Source organism: Varanus komodoensis, unplaced genomic scaffold (genome assembly GCF_004798865.1).
Source record: "Varanus komodoensis strain SLA01 unplaced genomic scaffold, ASM479886v1 scaffold22, whole genome shotgun sequence".
NCBI lineage: Eukaryota > Metazoa > Chordata > Lepidosauria > Squamata > Varanidae > Varanus > Varanus komodoensis.
Window position 1 is genome coordinate 18,547,429 of NW_025335606.1, and position 20,947 is coordinate 18,568,375.

General features: G+C 45.0%; 1 protein-coding gene across 1 annotated transcript; it reads right to left on the reverse strand.

Annotated features, from left to right (window-relative positions):
* Positions 1–918: 918 nt before the first annotated feature.
* On the reverse strand, positions 919–20,592 carry LOC123023983 (caM kinase-like vesicle-associated protein). Its single transcript, XM_044431180.1, has 10 exons — positions 20,497–20,592; positions 18,521–18,652; positions 15,872–15,946; positions 9,905–10,043; positions 9,567–9,687; positions 8,216–8,291; positions 7,770–7,906; positions 7,241–7,319; positions 3,429–3,516; positions 919–1,122 (listed from the first exon to the last, which is right to left on the reverse strand). The coding sequence occupies exons 1-10, from the start codon at positions 20,589–20,591 to the stop codon at positions 919–921; spliced, it is 1,146 nt and encodes a 381-aa protein (XP_044287115.1). The 5' UTR covers position 20,592.
* Positions 20,593–20,947: the final 355 nt, after the last annotated feature.

Genomic DNA, 20,947 nt, shown 5'->3' on the forward strand with positions numbered 1-20,947 from the left:
AAATACAGCACCAGGGAGGGGCAGCTGGGAGGTTTCTGTATTAAAATAGCATCTTCATAAAACATGCAGCTGGCTTGGACATGCATCCCTCTTACCCCACCTCTCCACAGTCCAGCTGAGGGTGGGATCCAACCAGGAGGGCAGCGATCCATCCTGACTTGCTTTCCAAACTGCTCCTGCCATGGCTGAAAGTGAAATGTGGGACTAGGCAAAACGGAACAGGGCAAGGCTGGAAAAAGGATCCCTCCCATCTGCTCCAGCATTGGAACACTTGGCTCCTAAGGGCACCCACAAGTCGGAAATGAAGCTTGGCCTTTCTGGGCTCAACTCTCGCTTCTAGCTTTTTGTGTGTTGGAAGAGAATTGTGGGAAAATTTGTGAGCCGCCCCGAGGCTTCGGTGAATGGGGCGGCATAGAAATGTTTCGATAAATAAATAAATAAATAAATAAATAAATATTCTCCTGTAGATTCTGTGGGACATTGGTCTGTGAGCCTGTGAGAGGCTGTCACTCAACAAGGCATAAGTGTTTTGTTTGTGTTGGGGCAGGAGATGTTGTATGTCAAGGGACACGGCTTGTGCTGGCTACTGAGAAAGGCCTGGAAAAGAGTTCCACATGGCTGCTAACGGCTGGGGCCGTTCTCCAGAGCACAGCTAACAACTACCTGTTCTCTAATCCTCAGTCCTTCCTTCCCCCAACACAATCTCTGCATGTGGTTGATTGGCCCTTCTTTCTGTCCATCCAAATCATACAGTTCCTGACCAGTGGCAGGGGTTGGGGAAGAGGAAAACACTGCTAAGTTGCCCCCAGGTTCCTTGCCCCATGCTACTGGCCCACACAGCCCTCCCTTCCCAAAGGCAGAGTAGGTGGATTCAGCAGAGGAGGCATCAGGATATGGGGTTGAGGGAAGCAGGTGCTATTATTCCCTCTTCTCTGGAGCTCCTTCTGTCTTGCTCTGTTGCTCCTCCAGCGGGCACAGAGTCTCCAAATGGTCGGCTGGTCTAGGTGCTTCAATGGTGACCTCATGAGCAACACTCATGGAGGAACGGGAAGTGACAGGGAGGCGGCTGCTGACATCGGCAGACCGGAGACGTTGCATGAAAGTAGTAACACGAATGGCTTTCTGCAAGGAGAAACACAACATCAAGAATGGGGATGAAGCTAGGCTGAATCAAAGTGTGTATATGGCGAGGCCTGCAGTTGCATATACAGTGATTTTGTTGTTAAATTGTTGGTTAAATTTAAAAGGAGGAAAATACCACCAACCAAGCCACCAAATTGCTGCCCCTTTGCTGAGTCTTCCAACTTGTTCCTAGTCACTGATGCCACATGAAACAACCACTATACATTTATAGCTTGCACAGCCATAAATAAAGAGGTGAGTGCCCTGGTAGGCAGGACAAAGCCCTCCATCTCTACCCAGCTGACAACATTAAAAACAAAACAAAACTTGTGTTATTGACTCTTCAAATGTTAGTGGATCTGAAAGGCCAATAGGATTGCTTATAATAGGATAATTAAGTCACAGGGAAAGAAATGTTAGCACAATTCAAAGTAATAGTTATTGCCTTATAATGGATGTATGATAACTTAGGAACCAAGCTAGTTGGAAGATTTCATTCTTCCAGATTAGTCTGCCTGGGTTTAAGCACTCTTCCTCCCGCCATGAAAGCAGGAGCAGCAAGAATTCCAGAGGGCTTTCTTCATGGCTGCTTCCAGGCTCTGAATCCCTGGCTAGGGAGGCCAGGCTAACTCATTTTTTGTCCTTCTGCAAGCAGCCAAATTATGGATTTATTCACACACACTTTAGGCTTTTGAGCTGACTTCTTTATGGAATAAGGTTTTAACTGTTGGGTGCCACTTTAGAGAAAAGAAACCAGAGACCATATTCTGTTATGTGCAGAGTTGTTTTTTCTCTGCAAAAGAAAAACATTTGACTATTTGTTGTTGTTCAGTCACAAAGTTGTGCTCGACTCATCACGACCCCATGGACAACATTCCTCCAGGTTCTCCTATCCTCCACCATCCCCCAGTCCACCCAACCCCACACCCACCTCCCCAGTGACCCCATCCAGCCAGCTCAACCTCTGTCATCCCCTTCTTCTTTTGCTTTCAATTGTTCCCAGCATCAGGGTCTTTTCCAATGAGTCTGTCCTTCTCATTAGGTGGCCAAAGTATTTGAGCTTCAGCTTCAGTATTTGTCCTTCTAAGGAATAGTCGAAGTTGATTTCCTTTAGGAAATTTTACTACAGAAGTTGTCAAAAGGCAGAGCAGGATCTCGGAATGATTTGCAATAGACCACCAAGGGTTTCCTACTTGCAGCTGCTTTAAGAGTAAAGTCCTCTCTCAGCTTCTAAACGAGGCTACTTAAAATGGAAGAAAACCTAGATTTTTGTGCAACAGGACTGTGAGCTCAACTTTGGTACTGAAAATAAATTCCTGGGCTGATCATATGCTCAGAAACTGCCTTGTTTCTTAATTCTGAAATGATATTTCCCATCTAAACCAGTTTTTTTGTGCCTGACTCTGGGTGGTAGATCTAAGGAATCTAGTAAAAATAATCATCAAGATCTCTCAAGCATGTTTGCCTTGCCTGTTCTACAGGACAGGTTATATGTGAGTGTGCTTGGTTTTTTGTTTTTAGTTACTTCATTTTTATAGGCAAGCCCTGTATCTGTTCAGCTCATCATGACCAAGCCCTGATTCTCTTCTACCTTCTCTAATGCAAGCTGTTTTCAGACTGCATTTCAGGCAATCCCTAAGGTTCTCCGGAAACTTATAAGTGGTTCCCCAGTGAGGAAATCACTAACAGCAGATTTTCCTAACAGAACTTTGCTATTACTTCCCCTTACAGTATGCAACTACAGTGAAATGCTGGGTGGTTATAGGCACATTCTTAGTTGGCATAAGGAAGGAATAGCAAGGCCTGATATACTTGGGCAGCACTCCATGCTGAAGTAATTTGTGCCCTAGAATGCACCCTAATTTCCAGAATCCCCAGCAACATGCCCAGGGCCATCCCTCTAGCCCAGGACTGTCAACACTGCCTGGTTGTGGCTCCCCAGTATTTCCAACAGGTGTTTTTCCAGCACTACCTGGAGATGATGGTGAATGAACAGGCACCACCTGCATACAAAGCATCTGTTCTACCACTGAGGTATGACCCCTCTCCTGTTATGAAGCTGCCTTATATGGGGTCACATCATTGGTCCATCTATCTCAGTACTGACTACTTCGATTGGCAATAGCTCAAACACAGAACTTGTTGACAGAAAGGTGGATGTGGAAAGGGTTCCTTCAACTGTTTGGAAGCGTAAACATCATTGGGCAGATCATAAAGTATGGCCTTGCTCCCTACAGTCCCACAGTCCTTCGCTGGCCACATTCCCCTGCTTATACCACAGTGCCATTTAATGGCACAAGACTCACCCTCCATTTGGCTTTGGCAAAATTCTTTTCAATCTGGGCACACACTCCTTCCTTGAGGTTCTTTTCAGAAGCGATGTTTCCAGATATCCTGAAAAGAGAAGAGGCAGTATAGAATGAGGGGTGGAAGTACATGAAAGGGAGGGAAATGATATGTGAAGTGGGGAAAATATGAGCAATTTTTCAAAGATAAAAGAATTTCATTGTTTAAAGCCATAGGCGGCCACCATATAAAAACAAATATATTCCATATGACATGACTCATATTTTTTTAAGCTGTGAAAGCAACTTTTGCTACTTGGGTGGTAATGAATGCATTTTTGCCTACAAGCAGTGTGCATATCTGGTCCAGTAGGAGTGTATTTGACAGGGACTAAATAATACAGACAAGAAACTTCTGCCTAGGATGCTCATATGTGGGGCAATTTAATAAATAATGAGAAACAGCGTTAGTCTCTGCAGACTCACAAATACAAAGTCTGTGCTGGATTGTTACTGAATATCCCTTCTTAAAAAAACAAAAGCAGAAGGCAAAGCCAGTTTTTCACCACTCTGCAGACAAATCAACATTTCAACAGGGGAAATCAAATGAAGTGAGACTGAGGGAAGTGGGTCTTTTCAGCCTGGAGAAGAGGGGACTCCAAAGGGATCTGTTGGTGATATTTCGATATTTGAGGGAGTGTCACATAAAGGTCAGTAGGGAGCTGTTTTCCCCTGCAGAGGAGGGCAGGACATGTTCCAATAAAGCAAAGCTCAGGGAACAAAAGTTCAATTTGGATTCCAGAAATTTGTATTCCAACAGTTAGGACCCCGAGGGTATGGAATGGGCTTCCACGGGAGGTAGATGAAACCCCATTGGTAAGGGTGTTCAAGGTTAGGCTAGACATGATAGGCATGTCATGAACGGAGCCGGCTGAAGCCAGGGGTCAGACTAGATGGCCCGGGAGACACCTTCTGACTTGCTCTGTTTCTATGTTTCAACCAGTTTATTTTGCTAATGTTCCTGAAAGACAAGAATCTAGAAAAGGAAAATGGTTTGTGGAACCTTGCAAAATAAACAAGGATGAGGGGAGGGATTTCTAATGTTTCTGTGGGGAGATATATCTCATCCAAGGATGGGGAACACATCTCCAGAGTTTTTGGGAATGCAGTTCCCATCTTCCTGCACCACACATGACACTGGCTAAGGTCAAAGGAAGCTGGAATACTACAATTTCTGGTGGGGCCTGCATTCCAACCCTGTCCTTATGAAGATCCAGAGGGAGGAACAAAGACAGGGGAATGAAGGGGTTCCTCCAGGTAGAATGGTAGAACTAATTGTTTACATGACCTGGTTTGAGACCAGATTCATACCCACTACACATACCTGTTCCTCTTCTAATCATTGTTTTCACTGTTTTTTAGGATGCAAAGGCATGACTCCTTCCATGTGTACCTGCACAAACCCTTAGATCATTCTAACAAAGCCCCTTACAAAGGGGGCTACAAGAAAGAAGGACTTTCTCCAGTGATACAGTACTAGTTGTAAATAAACTCCCCAAAGACGGTCACCAGCTACCCACATTGTTAACTTTTCAGTGTCAGGCAAATATAATTCTTTTCCCTGAAGCATTTTAGAGCCCTAGTTTTAGGTCATTGGGGCTATTTTATAGATTCTTGTGCTGCTTATTGTTTTACATTATATTGTATTCTTTTAAACATTTCTTTGTATTTTATAGCTGTTGTGTGGCATTTTAATTTTTTAACTGTAATCTATCAAGAGAACATTAGTTATTGGGTAGGTTAGAAATGTAATACTTACATAAATAACTGCAGGGATAGAGAGTGGAAATAAGCTATCAATGGCTTAAAATATTAAACAATTTCCCATGCTTTAGAATAGACAGGCCAGGTCAGTTTTATTGGATGGACAGAAACACATGAATGTATTATGCTGGGCAGCCAAGAAATCCCAGTAAGTTATAATGAGTGATCAATTTAGGTTGCAATGCAGTGCTCACCTATCTGGGACTAAGCCCTGCTGAATTTTCCATGCCTAACATCTGAGTAAACATGTACAGGATTGTATTGATAATGTATTAAATCTTCATATGTTTAGGAATACCATCATAGTTTTGAAGGGCAAAAGACAGTATTTCTTTGTTAAAGATGACACACACATGTGTCACAGGTAAAGGCATTCCCAAATGTGTGGGAAAGAAGGAATGTTCAATCCTTGACATGTCTATTTGGAGCATGTGATTTTATTACCACTGCCACAAATGCTGGTCTTTCTTCCCCACATATGCTGGTTTTGAGACTAGAGGCCGCACCCTGCCCTCTGCTAGGACACTCTTTATTATTTAATCAGACCAAAGACAAGGTACAGACTTTTTCTAACTAACCAGTAGAAATTAATGTTCATTAAATTTTAGGATCCATTATAATAATGCCCTGCACCTCTGCTAATTTTAGCTGCATCACTTTCATTTTTACCACTCCCAAACACTGGGATGTCCCCCCTCCAGCTTCTATGAAATTGAAGATTCAGCCCTCAGGATGGAAGATATTCGGTGTCCCTGGCATGGAAAGATGACACTGTTCTCTCCAGCTTTGCAGGGGAAATGGTGTGGTCACATCAGCAGCTTATTACACCAATCCCCACTTTTTAATGCAGGCCTAAAGAAACCAGCATGTAGGACTGAGTCAAAGTCAAGTGTGGATTAGTCAGCTGCTAATCCATGTGTTGGCACCAAAGAGCACAAAATCCAAAAATCAAGCAGTAAAAATACACATCAAACCAAAATCTGTGAACAAAAACCAATTTGAAGTCAGCACTACCAAAAGACAACAAGAACATATTCAAAAATAGAACACATACTCACCCAAAGGCTTTGAAACTCATGCATGCAAAGTTAAATCAAGAACTAGACATCGGATACTTTTTCTAAACAACCATCCTGAGCAACTGACTGACTTCCAAAGGTCTGCATCTGGAGACTGCAAAGATATCTCAAAACTTGCTGAGAAATTATTCCTCAACATGACTGTAAAAAACAACCCCCCCCCCTTTCCTAAAGTAATTAAGGTTCTCCATAAAATCTCCTTTCTCCTTTAGTTTCTTGATGGGCAGAGAGCCAATGAGCAAGCAGGCAGATGCATCTGCTTCTCTTCCCCCTTGCTCCCACCATTGTCTGAGCCGCAGCAAGCCCAGGAGGGTCTGTGAATGGGCCCCTGACGGGCTGCAGGCCCTGATACCAGCTCACAGCTTGTTTCAGAGCTTCCCTTTCCTGAAAGTGCCTCATCAAGCATCTGACTTGTCTACAGGAATTGGACATACCCTCCACAAAGGAGCCAATGCCTTTAGGTGAAAATATCTTGATGAGAATGGTGCAAGTTTATGAATTACTTCCCACCAAATAAGGTCATTCAATGCATCATTTACATTATTATTTTGATAGTGCTGACTTCAAGGTTTTAATATTTAAAAAAGTTTATCTCACAGATTTGGTTTAATGTTATTGGGCCACTGAAGAAGATGTTTACATCAAAACATATTTAGCTTATTTTGCTGTATGCTAATTTAAAGAGCCGTTCCTGTTAGAGATTTTGTTTCATTATGTGTATATTATATGTTACTATTAGATTTTATACTTACACATCCTGTTCTTTTTCCCCTTACACCTTTCTTTGGATGCATGATTTTTGTTAAATATTCTGTATCTTTGGAGAATTTTTGCAGTACGCAATATATAAGCAATTTTTATCCATGTGCATTTAAGTTCTGGGCCTCACAAATTGTTCATTCACCACTGTCCAGAAGAGCTGCCACTCACCAGATGTGTCCCAGTGCCTCCTGGGCTGTGATTCGCTGATCCTGATCAACTTCCATAAGCCTTGACACCAATTTTTTGGCTTTGAGGAAAAAATGATAGGCATTAGGAAATGTAGAAGTGAATTAGTGGTCTGGTATCAAGAACCAGGCCTGAGATAGGAGAAAGTAGAGATAGGGTCCTGAGGTGATAGAATGGACTGTACTATTGCACACGACACACAGGATTGCCTGCATGTCCACCCTCCTCCCCCCACCATATTTCTCTGCTTTTTTAAAATAGAAAACCAGCACAAAAAGGAGTGGGCTGAGCTAGACCCTGTCTTGCTGTTGCTCTGGCTTTATTTTGCTATGTTACTGGGAGTCTTTAAATGCATAATGACAGCCATGTGTGCATGGTAGGATTTTAACACCTAATTTTGCTGGATGCCCAGGCTAAGCTTAGTGTAGCAAGATCAGAAAATGGGTCAATTATTCGAGGTGTACTGCAGAAGGTAAAGAGAGGCTGGGTTGGTGCTCTCTCTCTCTCTTACCAGCAGGAGAGATATCATCCCAGTAAGGGGAGTCAAAGTCATAGTCCCCCGCCAGAATTTTGCGGAATATGCGGCGGTTGTGACTGTCGCTGTTCTCGTCATCTGTGTCATCATAGAATGGAGGATTCCCAGACAGCCTGTTGGGATGGGGTTGCGGGGGACAGTGATTACAAGGCAACAGACAGCTTTCACCCAAACACACCCAAGCATGCATCTCCCTCCCAAAAGTTATGCTTAAATCTAGCATATCTGTCAGTGGGCTTTGTCTTCTGATTCTTCAGCCTAATCCAAGTTTACTTTTTTCCTCTCTTCTCTCTTGGACATGCACACATGTTCCCTCCCTCTTCTATATACACATACATCCTTCCTCCTATTCAAACCACAGTACTGTGATTTCACACACCCGTACACACACATACATACACACGTGCACATGTGGAACTCACAGAATAAACATGATAACTCCCACAGCCCAGCAGTCAACGGGTCGTCCATAGCGTTGCCGGGCAACCACTTCAGGAGCTGTATGGAAAGACACATGGGTCAGAGAATATTATGAAAAATTTGGAGAAGAAACAGTCCCTGTAGCTTGGAGCTAGTGAGTGCTATGGCTGCAACTTCTCCTTGTGCTTCTTGTCAGTTCACTGAGAGGCAGAAACTCAACAGGTGAGATTTCTTCTTTCTTTATCTCTGTGCTGAGAGAAGCTGCACATGTTGCATTTCTGCCTGTTGACCAACTCTTAAAAACACAGGAAAGAAATGCTTGCAACACTGCTGTGGCTGTGTCATGAAATCCAGTAAGAGCCGTGCAGTTCAGAGAAACTTATATAGCTTCCACACTGAGCATGCCATCTCCTTGCCTGATTCACAGAAATATTTGGGGGACTAGGCAACAATGTCTTCCTGTCTTTTTTCCCTTTTGCTATTTTTTAGTTTACAATAACAATAAAACAATTACATGTGCTGGTATTGATTCACTGTTTTTCACTCTACTCTTTCCATTAAATTAGATGTTCTTGCAACCAGAGGCTATTAAAAGCAGTTGGAACCTGAGTTGGTGCTGTGATTCTATTTGTATATATTGTTTTAAATGTACTGCCATTCTATTGCAAAAGTATCTTTTTACTCATTTCCAAAAGGAGGGAAGTTTTTCCTGAAACTGCTATTTCACATTTATCTCCTTTAATTTAGGCAGTTTGCATACTTTCAACACCTGGGCTATCAACATATGTACAGCTGTTAAAAGAAAGTCAGTTCACTTTTAAGCTAATAGTGCTTGATTTTGATCATTGGGTTTATTAATTCCAATTCTGGGATTAAGTAAAAATTAAGTAGTAGTTTTTACTACTGCACTTTCATTACGGGAGAGATGTCTTAAAACATTTCCATCCAAAATTGAATACATTCACAGTCCCACCACAAGTTAACAAAAGATCCCATAATCCCACAGCTTCTCCAACACAATGGTAAAATTTATCTATCTTTACTATTTTGGATGGCATTCAATACTATTTTTGTAATCTTTTAAGTGCATTTAGCTGATGTAGCTCTGAAGGAAGCACTTCCTCAATTTTTATCCAGTATTCCTGATCGATTTTAATAACCCAACCAGGTTATCAACTGATTCAGAGCCCTTGCTGTGATCTCCAAATCCCGTTTAAGTAATAATCTGTATAGAGTCTTTTTTTTAAACTGTGAAAAAATAATTAAGGAGAAAATAGCTTCACCTTGCTTTCTAAGGGCTAGCATTAAGAGCTCCCTGGAGGCCTAGCTCTGGAAAGGGAGGCAAATACATACCCAAATATTCAGGGGTTCCACATGGTTCTGTAATGGCACCATTCTCAAAGCGTGAAAGGTAAAAATCCCGCAGTACTACCTTGGAGCGGTTGTTCTGGTTGTAGTACATGAGATTCTCCAGCTGGAGGCAGCAGAGATATGGGATGATAGAAAAAACAAAGTTACCCCCCCACACACACTGCCCCTCTCTACACTGATGTGCAAAACACGGGGTAGCTTTTGATCCTTCTGTTACTGAAAAGAAGGATTTCCCAGAGGGATAGTGCCACTAGATAGGGGGTGGGGGTTACCCCAAGCATTTTGGTCCTGGGATTCACAAATCCAGATCTTCTCCTTACCTTGAGATTGCGGTGAACAATGTGCAGGTTATGTAAATAGGCTAATGCCTCTAGCACCTGCCGGATCACATTGCTGGCATCCTTTTCTGTGTAGTAGCCCTGGTCTAGGATCCAGTCGAAAACATCTCCACCAGTGGCCCTGCAGGGACACAAGAGCATCTGAATGACAAATTAACTGGAGAAGGGGTAGCACACTGTTTCTCTGTGGGCACTGCTGTGTGGTGTGCCCTGTGCTGAGACTTGGATGGCACAAAGGGGGCTGTCTGGGAGATTCCCACTTGGCCCATCAAAAAGAAAAAAAAAAGCCCAAATGTTACTCTGTAACCACAAAACTGAAATCCTTCACTCAAATCCAATTGGTATTAGTAATATCAGTATTATTGCATTGTATTTATAATTGTCTTATTGCATGGTTTAATTCAACTTAAATATTTTTCCTCTGGAACCCAATATCTGACCTGTGTCAGAATGTGCTTTTTTTTTTTTTTTTTTAGCAAGGACTGGTGAGAGAAGTCAGGGTAGATACTGATGGACTACTAAGAGAGTGCATAAAGAGGTAACAGAGACTGTATGGAGGCCATGAAGGAAAAAGAAGGAAGTTGCAGGACACAGAAGGTCCACTGCTGACCAGAGAACCTTAAGTCCTTTCTGTCTACCCTGGAATATAATCCTTTGGCCAAGCATGCTGCCTTGTATTTTGTATCTTCCCTGGCACATTGTTTGAGATCATAATCATCATGAATATAATATGGAGGTGAAAACAGTTGTAATAATTTACTGCAAGCATGTCTAATGGTCGTCTACTTGCTGACTGAAGCAACAGCTGGATTCGGTGTCTACCTGAATGACTGAGCAGCCCTCTTTAGGACAGCACTGCTCACCTCCATAGCAAGAGGAAGGGGCTAGAAAAGGTGTCCTAAACATTGTTTGCTTCACAGAACCCTGGCCAGCTTACCGCGGCCGGAGGGGATCGCATCTCATGCGGCCGAACAACAAAACTTCAAACAAAACGCAAACGCAAGGTAACACCACTGACTATTGGCACATGGAATGTATGCACGCTTCAAGACAACCCCTCAGCAGATTGACCAGAAAGAAGAACAGCCCTGGTTGCTAGAGAGCTTGCAAGATTTAACATCGATATTGCAGCCCTGTGTGAAACTCGCCTAGCCAACAAAGGTCAGCTCACAGAAACAGGAGGCGGTTACACATTCTTCTGGTGTGGATGTAGCAGTGACGAACGTCATGAATCTGGAGTTGGCTTTGCGATTAAGAATCATCTTGTCCCCATACTTGCCAGTCTTCCCAAGGGCGTGAACGACCGACTTATGACACTGCATCTCCCACTACCGAGAGAAAAGCAAGCCACACTGATCAGCGCCTATGCACCCACAATGACGAATCCGGATGAAGTAAAGGAAAAGTTTTATGAAGATCTCAATGCCCTACTCTCTTTCATGAAGCGCACCGACAGGCTGATTCTACTTGGCAATTTCAATGCGAGAGTAGGATTCGATCACTCTGCCTGGGATGGCATCATTGGAAAAAATGGAATCAGCAAATGTAACAGCAATGGCCTACTACTACTGAAGACATGTGCAGCTCATGATCTGATCATCACTAATACCATCTTCTGCCTGCCCACGCTCCAAGCACTGGCATCTCATTGATTATGTCATCGTGTGGAGGAAAGACAGACAGGATGTAATGGTGACCAAGGCCATGCCGAGTGCTGAGTCTTGGACTGACCACAGACTCATCATCTCCAAATTAAGCCTTCACATCAAGCCTAAGAGATGTTCGCAGGGAAACAAATCTGTGATGAAAAAGATCAACGTCAGTAAACTGAGGAACCCCAACACAGCAGATCTTGACAACCAACTCTCAGAGCTGCAATTAGAGAAAAATGCTGAGAAGGACTGGGAACGCTTCCGGGATATTGTGCACTCTTCTGCACTAAAGGTTTTTGGACCCTCACACAGGAAACAGCAGGATTGGTTTGATGAAAACGATTAAGAGATCAAGGCCTTACTTGCTGAAAAGCACCGCCTTCACTGTGCTCATCAGAATGACCCGTTGTCAACTTCTGAGAAAAATGCCTTCAACAACGCTCGCAGGACTGTACAGAGCAAGCTTCGCAAGATGCAGGACTCCTGGTTGAGTGCCAAAGCAGATGAAATCCAGAAGTTTGCTGATAGAAACGATGCCAAATGGTTCTACGAAGCCCTCAGATCCTTGTACGGACCTCAGCCCTCAGGGAGCTCCCCTATTCTGGACTCAGATGGTGCAACTCTCATTAGTGAGAAGACTCTGATTCTACAGCATTGGGCTGAGCACTTCCAATCCGTATTGAACCGCCCATCCTCCATCAATAATGAGGCAATTGACAGAATGCCCCATGCGGATATCAACCACAGCCTGGACGCCCCACCATCAAAGCCTGAAACCCTACAGGCCATCAGCCAGCTGTCCAGTGGCAAGGCCCCAGGATCCCAGCAGAAGTCTATAAGGAAGGTGGTGCAGTGCTTGTTGACAAATTCATTCAGCTGTTCCAGTCCTTCTGGAATCAAGGATCCATTCCTCAGGAACTGAAAGACGCATCCATCGTACACCTCTACAAGAGGAAAGGAAATAGACACGTCTGTGATAATCATAGAGGAATATCACTGCTCTCCATCCCAGGCAAGATCCTTGCACATGTGTTGATGAATCGCCTGACTGACCACCTGGAAAAGGGTCTACTACCCGAGACACAGTGTAGCTTCCGCAAAGAGCGTGGCACTGTGGACATGATCTTCACAGCCTGACAGCTCCAAGAGAAGTGTCAAGAGCAGAATTGTGAACTGTACACCATCTTTGTGGACCTCACCAAGACTTTTGACACTGTGAGTCGCAAAGGTCTGTGGCACATCATGTCGAAGTTTGGGTGTCCTGACAGATTCATCCTGATGGTACATCAGTTCCATGATGGCATGACAGCTCGTGTTTTGGACGACGGAGAAGTTTCAGAGGCCTTTCTCATCACAAATGGCATCAAGCAAGGGCGCGTGCTGGCACCGCCGCTGTTCAGCATAATGTTTTCAGCCATGCTGACAGACGCCTTTCAGAACAACTCCTTGGGAGTCAGCCTGAAATACAGAACCAATGGGAAACTGTTCAACCTGCGAAGACTCCAGGCTGTCACCAAGATAAAGGAGACTGTGCTACGAGACCTCCTTTTTGCTGATGACTGTGCCCTGAATGCTGGATCAGAGCAGGAAATGCAAGCCAGGATGGACAAATTCACAATACCATGTGACAACTTCAGCCTCCTCATCAACACAGAGAAAACCAAAGTGATGCATCAGCCAGCTCCGAAAGCCCAATACCAAGAGCCCACCATCACAGTGAAGGGACAAAAGCTGCAAGCAGTGGACCAATTTACACACCTTGGCAGCACCCTTTCCCACACAGTGACAATTGACATTGAGGTCGACTGCAGAATCGCCAAGGCAAGCTCTGCATTCGGCAGACTGCTGACCAAAGTGTGGGACCGGCATGGAATAAGCCTTGCTACAAAGCTTAAAGTTTACCAAGCACTATTCCAGTGAGACTTGGACAGTATACAGGAGGCATGCTAGGCAACTGAACCACTTCCACACTACTTGCCTCCGCAGACTTTTGAGGATCCGGTGGCAGGACAAGGTGTCAGACACAGAAGTCCTCTCCAAAGCAGGCCTGCCATCAGTTCACACCCTGCTGATGAAAGCCCAGACACACTGGGCAGGTCATGTTGCAAGGATGCCAGACCACCGCATCCCCAAACAGCTCTTTTATGGTGAGTTGTCTCAAGGAAAGCAATTGCACGGGGGACAAAAGAAGTGATACAAAGACACACTGAAAGCCTCTCTCAAGTCCCTTGTTATTGACACCACCTGGCACAAGACCGATGGACATAGCGCAGGCTGATCCACCAAGGCTGCCAAACTTCTGAAGCCAGAAGGACAACCATAGCATAAGAGAAGTGAGCACTCCATAAAGCCAGAGTTGCAAATGTTGCAACAGTGGTGCCCACACATGTCTGCCTGACATGTGGCAGAACACTCCGTGCCCATATCGGCCTTATCAACCACCTGCAGACACACCGTGGACAACTCACAACCCGTTAGATGTCAAGGTCCTCATTGAAAACGATGGACGAACATCATCATCAATCTTCCCTAGCACATTGTTTGCAATCATAATCATCCTAAATACGGAGGTGAAAACAGTTGTAATAATTTATTGCAAGCATGAAAGCAAGGCATTGTCTTTTTAAAGGCACAGAAAAATCGTCACTGCGATCCCCACCATGACACGGCAGTTACCATAATCCATGCAGAATTCTGTGTGAGTGCAAGCACCAAATGTGAGCAACCCCACTTCAGTTGCTGGATGTTGTGCCCAGAACTGGGATCTCTTGGGAGTGTCATACAAAAATGAGAAATGTGTCCAAAACACAAAAAAGACAGGGCTTCTGTACCTTTTATAGTTGTGCAGAAGAGGGAATTTCAGCAGCTACAACTTGCATAGCAAGCCAATAAAGGTGCAGGAGCTTGCCTTCTTTTGCCACTGGCTACCCTAGGCCTGGGAGGGTGTAGCAATATTGGAGGCATCACTCTTTTCCTAGCAACTGTTCAGTGCCTAGCATGTCCCATTCTTACCAGTATTGTAGTTAATTCATCCTATGCCCTGGGGTACATTCTCAGTTGTATACTCCTCCCAGCCCATACACACACACACAGTAGGAAAGAGCACCCAACCATGTTAACAATGGTTGTTAAAGTTACCACGACTAAAATGCAGAATGTCTCACTGCACCAATAGAGCATTCCTGCTGAGACAAGGTTACATACACAACTTGCTCTTTCATAGCACATGTCTGATTTTCTCCTCTTCAACCTCCAGCAGTATCTGGGTGTGTTTGACTGTGTCAGGCTGCTAGCACAGGATCAGTGAGAAGCTGGAACAAACCCTCTACCTAGTCTGTTGCCCAGTGAGTTATACAAGCAAGCTGATACCTGTTCCAAGGCAGTGCAGTGGATATACTAGGACTGAGGAGACCTTGGTTCAAATCCCCAGTCAGCCATGAAAGTCACCAGGTACCCTCGGGCAGGCACCATATTTCAGACTTATCTACCTCACAAGATTGTTGTGAGCATAAAACTGAGCCTGGGAAAGACCTGTGTGTGCCCCCTTGAGCTCCTTCATAAGATCCGATCACAGTAAAATAAATCTGAAATTTCATTTACTGGTGATAGGTGTGAAAGGATGATTTGAAACAAGGGAGTAAAAAGAGATTTAAAAGGGTAACAAAATTACTTAGCCCAAAGGAGTGGAGGGGTGGGGAGGGGCTAAAATCAGCACAAGGTATGGGGAAGCAGGCACATAGGCAGGAGGGCCAAATACTTCCTGATTGTTTATCAACAAGCTGGGCAGAACAAAATGAGCCTCTTGTAGCCCACCAGGGGCAGGGCTGGATTGGGAAGAAGGGCTGGTGTTGGTGGGCGGAAAGAATGTAACTCTCAGTACCCTATTAGCCAATTAGGGGAAAGGAGGAGGGAACAAGCGGCCAGGAGCAGGGTTCAAAAGGGGGGGGGGTGAACATGTGCTCAGGTGAACAGAAGAATGGGGAGGGAAACCATTCTTTTCTGTTCCCTTCATTGCAGTAAAGTTTTAAAAAGAACTCTGCATGCCTGGAATATTTTTCTCTTCTGACGGAAAGGAAAGAGTGTTTTTTTAACAACCGGCTTGAAAACAAACCTACTTATCACACACTGGGAGGAAAAAGAGAATGTTACACAGTTATCACTTTAATTGCTGTTAATCTGTTGTATCATGTTTGGTACTCCTGCCCTGACTGGATAGGCACCCTCATCACCACATCCAGTTGCTTCTCAGACATCTGTCTGATTCAACTGTGCATCTTTATCTCCCAGTGAAACTTACAGTTCTTGGATGATGTAGAATTCCTTCCTTGTCTCAAATGTGTCAATCAGTTGCAAGATGTTGGGGTGACTCACCCTGGAAGAAGAATGCAGAAATGTATTAGCTTTCCATCTTCCCTGCCCCTCCCTCTCAGTCCAGCCAAGTACAATCCAATCCAAGCATAAATCTCTTCCCTGATCAACCTTACTGGGCCCTTGGTATTCTCCTCCTCCTCCTCCCCTTCCTCCCATGCTGAGATCTTCCCTGTGCTGCCATTCCCTATCAGTTTGGCTTTGTTGTTTGCACCCAAAGGACTCTTTCTGCAAAGACCAAGTCAGCAGAAATCCTAGCCTGCCCCTGGGGCCTTGTCAATAATTCATTCCTGCCCTTTAAATGTTTAAAGAGACTAAAAACAGCTCTTGTGATGTGAGGCAACACGGAATAAGGTGCACAGCTTTGATGGTAAAAAGAGTGCCAGCTGCAGTTTAGATGGGGACAGGCAAAGGTGGTGTCTTTCTTTCTTTCATCTCTGCCGCTCTCTTTTGGGAAGCATGCCTGATTCACAGAAACAAAAATAATTTTAAAGCAAGTTTTTTTATTCCCTCTTTTGCCCTTACAAATTCAGATAAGGTGAGGGCACATTTTGCTGTAATGACAGCTTTGTGTGCAGTTTATGAAACCTGTTGGGAAAGAATAAGAACATAAAGAGTTTTTCAAATTATTTGGCAGTTAATATACTTGCTATTGTTAAAGTTCTTTTTAAGAAGTCAAAGCTGACAGCATCATTTAATTACATTTTTTAAAAAGAAAGTACAGCTAGGATTTCCAAGGCCTTCCTGAGTTTGAGGGAGGGTACAAATTAGGCTGCTGCAAGACAAAGTTGTAGCCTGGAATTTGATCAGAGCTTGTCCAAAAGGGTATTGGCCTTTTCAACCTGTGCGATGCCAGTGCGTGTGAGGGACAGGGTCCAGATCATGGAGGGAACCTCACATTGCCAGTCAGAAGTGAGAGTCCAAATGAAACTGGTTCTGTACTGGCTTTGCCCCCATCTGAAGAGCTAGGAAAGTTTTATCATCTTTTTCATTTTAGGCCTTGATTGGCTGGGAAGCAGACCACCTGGTTCTGCTTTGGGGGCTGGTTCTCAGATTAATTCAGCAGTCTAGGACCACTTGTCCCCAGGGCCAGGTCTGAGGCCATTTGACATGGTCACCTCCCTGAAAATAAGCAGGTCCATGCTTGGTTGGAGGCTGGCTGGAATATTACCTAGCATGGAAACCCACATATCTTGGCTTGAAACCCAAGATGGAAGAAAAGTGGGACAGAAATGTTCTTCACGGAATAAATATCAGGAGAGCCACTTTGTCTTGCATCACTGGGTATTCCAAAAAGCCTCAGGCTACTCCAGAGAGGGGTGGGCAGAGAGTAGATCTTCAGACAAGGAATTAAACTCCCACCTTCCTGACCATTGGCCATGCTGGCAGATGCTTCTGGAAGCTTGGAGACAGCAGGAGAACCATCTTCTCCATTGCATGGGTCAGACTCTTCCCTATGCCCCCATTAGCTCATTTTCCAAAGGGGAGTAGTGGGTCTGCAAGTGACTCCCAAGCAAGCGCCATGCTGCTTACATTTTGATAGCAGTTTGTGGCCGATCATCAGCCCATCACCTAGTCCTGTCTATGCTGAATTTTCATTTTGGCTTGCCCTTCACTCGGTCATCTTGCACTGTTTCTGTTCAATAGATGTAGTTTGCAAGAAGAGAGAATTTTTCCCCATCATGCAAATATAGTGAAGGAGAAAAACTTTAGCTGAGGAATTTTGCCTTGTCGTGCAGTTATTAAAGGCACAGAAGCCTTGCAAGGAAAACAAGCAGATGGCCACTGTATTACCTCCACACATTTGCTTCTGTGATGGAAGGGAAACAAAAGCGATGCCTTTCACATTCTCTCTCTCTTCTTCACAATCGCATGGCTCTCCAGCCCCTACTCCATACTTCTGTTGCTGGAACTGAGCATGTAAAGCTGTGAGCTTAACTATGGCTCGGTGACCGTGAACTCATACATCCTATCAACTTGGCAGCTGAAGAAAAGAAGCTCCAGGGAGCATTATTTATGGAAGCACGGCGTGGTTCCTCAACGCAACCAAGAAACCCACACACTTCCATGCAGATGGGGATGAGCTGGCACTCCTGTGCGTGATGTGCACCCCAGCAGCTCTCTGGCATGGCAACGGGTCCTTTGGTGTTCCCCTGGCTAGGGGCTTGCCTCATGGCACCAGAAACAGCAACGTGGTGCCTTTTAAAAAGAAACATGGCCACAGCTCCCCAAGGTAGTGTCAGGCATTGTGGTGCCTTGTATTTAATTTAACCCGGTGACTTTCACAGGGGTGCAGAGCAGGCATCTATGCCGGAGTATCGACCAGATATTGGAGCAGCCATACTGGATGGGATCCATCGTGCGCAACATCCCTGTGGGCTTCCCACAAGGAGGACATGTGTACAATAGCCTTTTCTCCTGCATGTGCTCCAAAGCAACTGGTAATCAGGCGTGCTGCCTCTGACACTGGAGACAATATGCATCCATTGTAGTTCATAACCAGGGAAAGCCTTGTCCCTCATACCAGGGGGCCACCACTGAACCCTGCCCACCCCCAACACAGAGAACAGACACCTACATCTTCAGGATGAGAATTTCGTTCTTTGCTGCCCTTCGCACTTTGCGCCCGTCTTTTTTGAGAAACTTCTTGCAGATGTAAAGTCTTTCCGTCTGCCGTTCACGGGCCACACAGATCTCACAGAACTCCTTCCTGTAGCATGGGGGAGAACCAAAGGAAACCTGTTGTTGCTTTAAGAACTGCTTGGTCAGAGCAACAGTCCACCTGGTCTGTTTACTGTAGGGGCCTTTCAGCTTAATTTCATTACTTATTATTATTGCATTTATAGCCCACTGACTTTCCACTTACAAGGGGGCTTCCATGGTCCTTCTCTCCATGTAATCTACATGACAACCTTGCATAGTAGGGTAAGCTAAGAGACAGTGACTAGCCCAAAGCTTCATGGTCAAGTGAGGACTAGAAGTGGATCTCCTGAGTCCTAGTCCAGCATTCTAACTACCATGTTACACACAGGTTCTCTTCCAAAACATCTTTGGGGAGCATACAAGCAGCACACAAAGAAGATGCCCATCCACGGCATCTAATAACTGGAAGTATATTCTGCTTCTGAATTTAGAGGTTCCATTTACTCTATCATGGCACCAGTTAACAGACTTTAATAGCTTTGTGATCTCTGGAAAAAAAGCACAAGAGTTTGCTAGGATCCTGGATTCAAATAAGCCACTCAGCCATGAAGCTCACTGAATTGGCCAATTGCCATCTCTTAGCCTAACCTACCCCACAGGGTTGTTGTGTGAAGATAAAATGAAGGGGGAAGACCAACATATGCCACATGGAGCTCCTGTCAAGAAAAGTGGAATATAAATGTAATGAATAAAGCAAGGTACCGGGGCAAGCTTGCAAGATTGGTTGTGCTACAACAGAGATACTAAATGGTCTGGCATGTGCAAGGGGCAACTGGGACCTTGTCACATCTGCTGCCCATTAGCTTGCTGCTCATCTCCCTTGGCAGCCAGTCACACTTCATTCCTTCCCATCTCGGCTGGCCATTTTTGCTGCTCCTGTGCCCTTTCCTCCATCTGCCACTTGTGGAAATTGGCTGGCCAGGCAGGGGCTGAAATGAAAACACCAAACTTCGCAGCTGCTACCTGTTCAGTGAGCACACCATGTACTAGGTGTGGTGAGCCAGTGCAAAAGGAGCAGCGGTGATGCAAGCAAAAGGAAGTGCGGGGAAGCAGCTGGCTGGGGATTCGCAGTGGCAGAAGGGCTGTGAACGAGGCAACGTGGAGCTCTGTTTTGCAATCAAAGGTCAACCTCAAGTCTCCAAACAGCTGGGGAGGATGGCATGCCTATGAAAATCAGGGTACGGGTCTCAGCACAGTTGCATGCAGGACTGAACCAGGGCATTTTGCTGCCTGAGACAAAAGGACAAGATGGCACCTGTCTCTGTCCTGCATACTGATACTGACTGGTGTCTGGGGCCTGGTCCTTCCAGCACACATGCTGGTGTTCTGACACAAACAGCGAGATGCTTTTCTATGGGACCTGCTGAAATAAAAGGCACTGATTTGGCTGTCCTGCATCAGAATGTCAGCACGAGTGTTTGAAGGGCCAGACCGATGACAACTGGATTGACAGCAGAATCTTACTGCAGCCCTGGTAAATGGACAGCACAGCCAAGCGGCAACCCACTGGTTGAGGGGTGCAAGACAGGCATGTGGCAGATGTGTTCTCCAAGAGAAGGGAATGACTGGAGGGCTCAAGAAGAAAAGTCAGAGGCCCGCTGCCTCCCCTGCAGCACCTGCCATTGTCGCTTCACTCACTCCAGCAGAAGAGCCAGAATGCCAATGTGTATTTGCCACAGGGTTATCAGGGTGCCATGGCAGGCTGTTCCAAATCACTGGACAAGAAGGGAAGACCCTCCCACCCCAAATTATTGTGCCCCCTTGGTTGTTTGTAAAGACATTGCTTTCTGGGGAGAGTCCCAAAGGCTGCAGGAAGCTGGAGCTGTGGTTTCCATTGTGCTGCCTACTTACGCCCGTAGCAGCTGCCCAATCTCATACTTGTCGGTGATGTCAGAGAGGCTGTTGTAGTTCTTTTCATCCCGCAGTCCGATGCAGCCAAACGGCATCCTGAGGGGAGGTCATGGGGTGAGGTGGGGTGGGGGAGGGAAGGAAAGGAAAGGAAAGGAAAGGAAAGGAAAGGAAAGGAAAGGAAAGGAAAGGGAAAACAAAGAGGGGTGAAGTTATTTTTTGTTTAACTTTCCAGGGCCCTTTTATCTGTTTCCTGTACCTAATGGGTCTAGGAGAATCTCCTCCTACAGTTCTGCATGGAACATATTTTCAGTGATTCTTCTTGCTTTCCAAATCTCTGCTTCAAAAAATTTATACTTTCAAAGCACATTTTTAGTCCTTTAGTTTGGCTGTGAAGATTTGTTGTGAGCCCAGGGCTTGGGTTTCCCCTGTACAGAACTGGGGTATCTATCCA

Excerpts from the sequence above, each read along its gene's own strand:
- LOC123023983 (XM_044431180.1), bottom strand. The coding sequence starts at position 20,591 with ATGCCGTTTGGCTGCATCGGACTGCGGGATGAAAAGAACTACAACAGC. Across the intron at positions 18,653-20,496 it reads ATTGGGCAGCTGCTACGGGC|GAAGGAGTTCTGTGAGATCT; the intron begins GTAAGTAGGCAG and ends CCCATGCTACAG. Across the intron at positions 15,947-18,520 it reads GAAATTCTCATCCTGAAGAT|GGTGAGTCACCCCAACATCT; the intron begins GTAGGTGTCTGT and ends TTCTTCTTCCAG.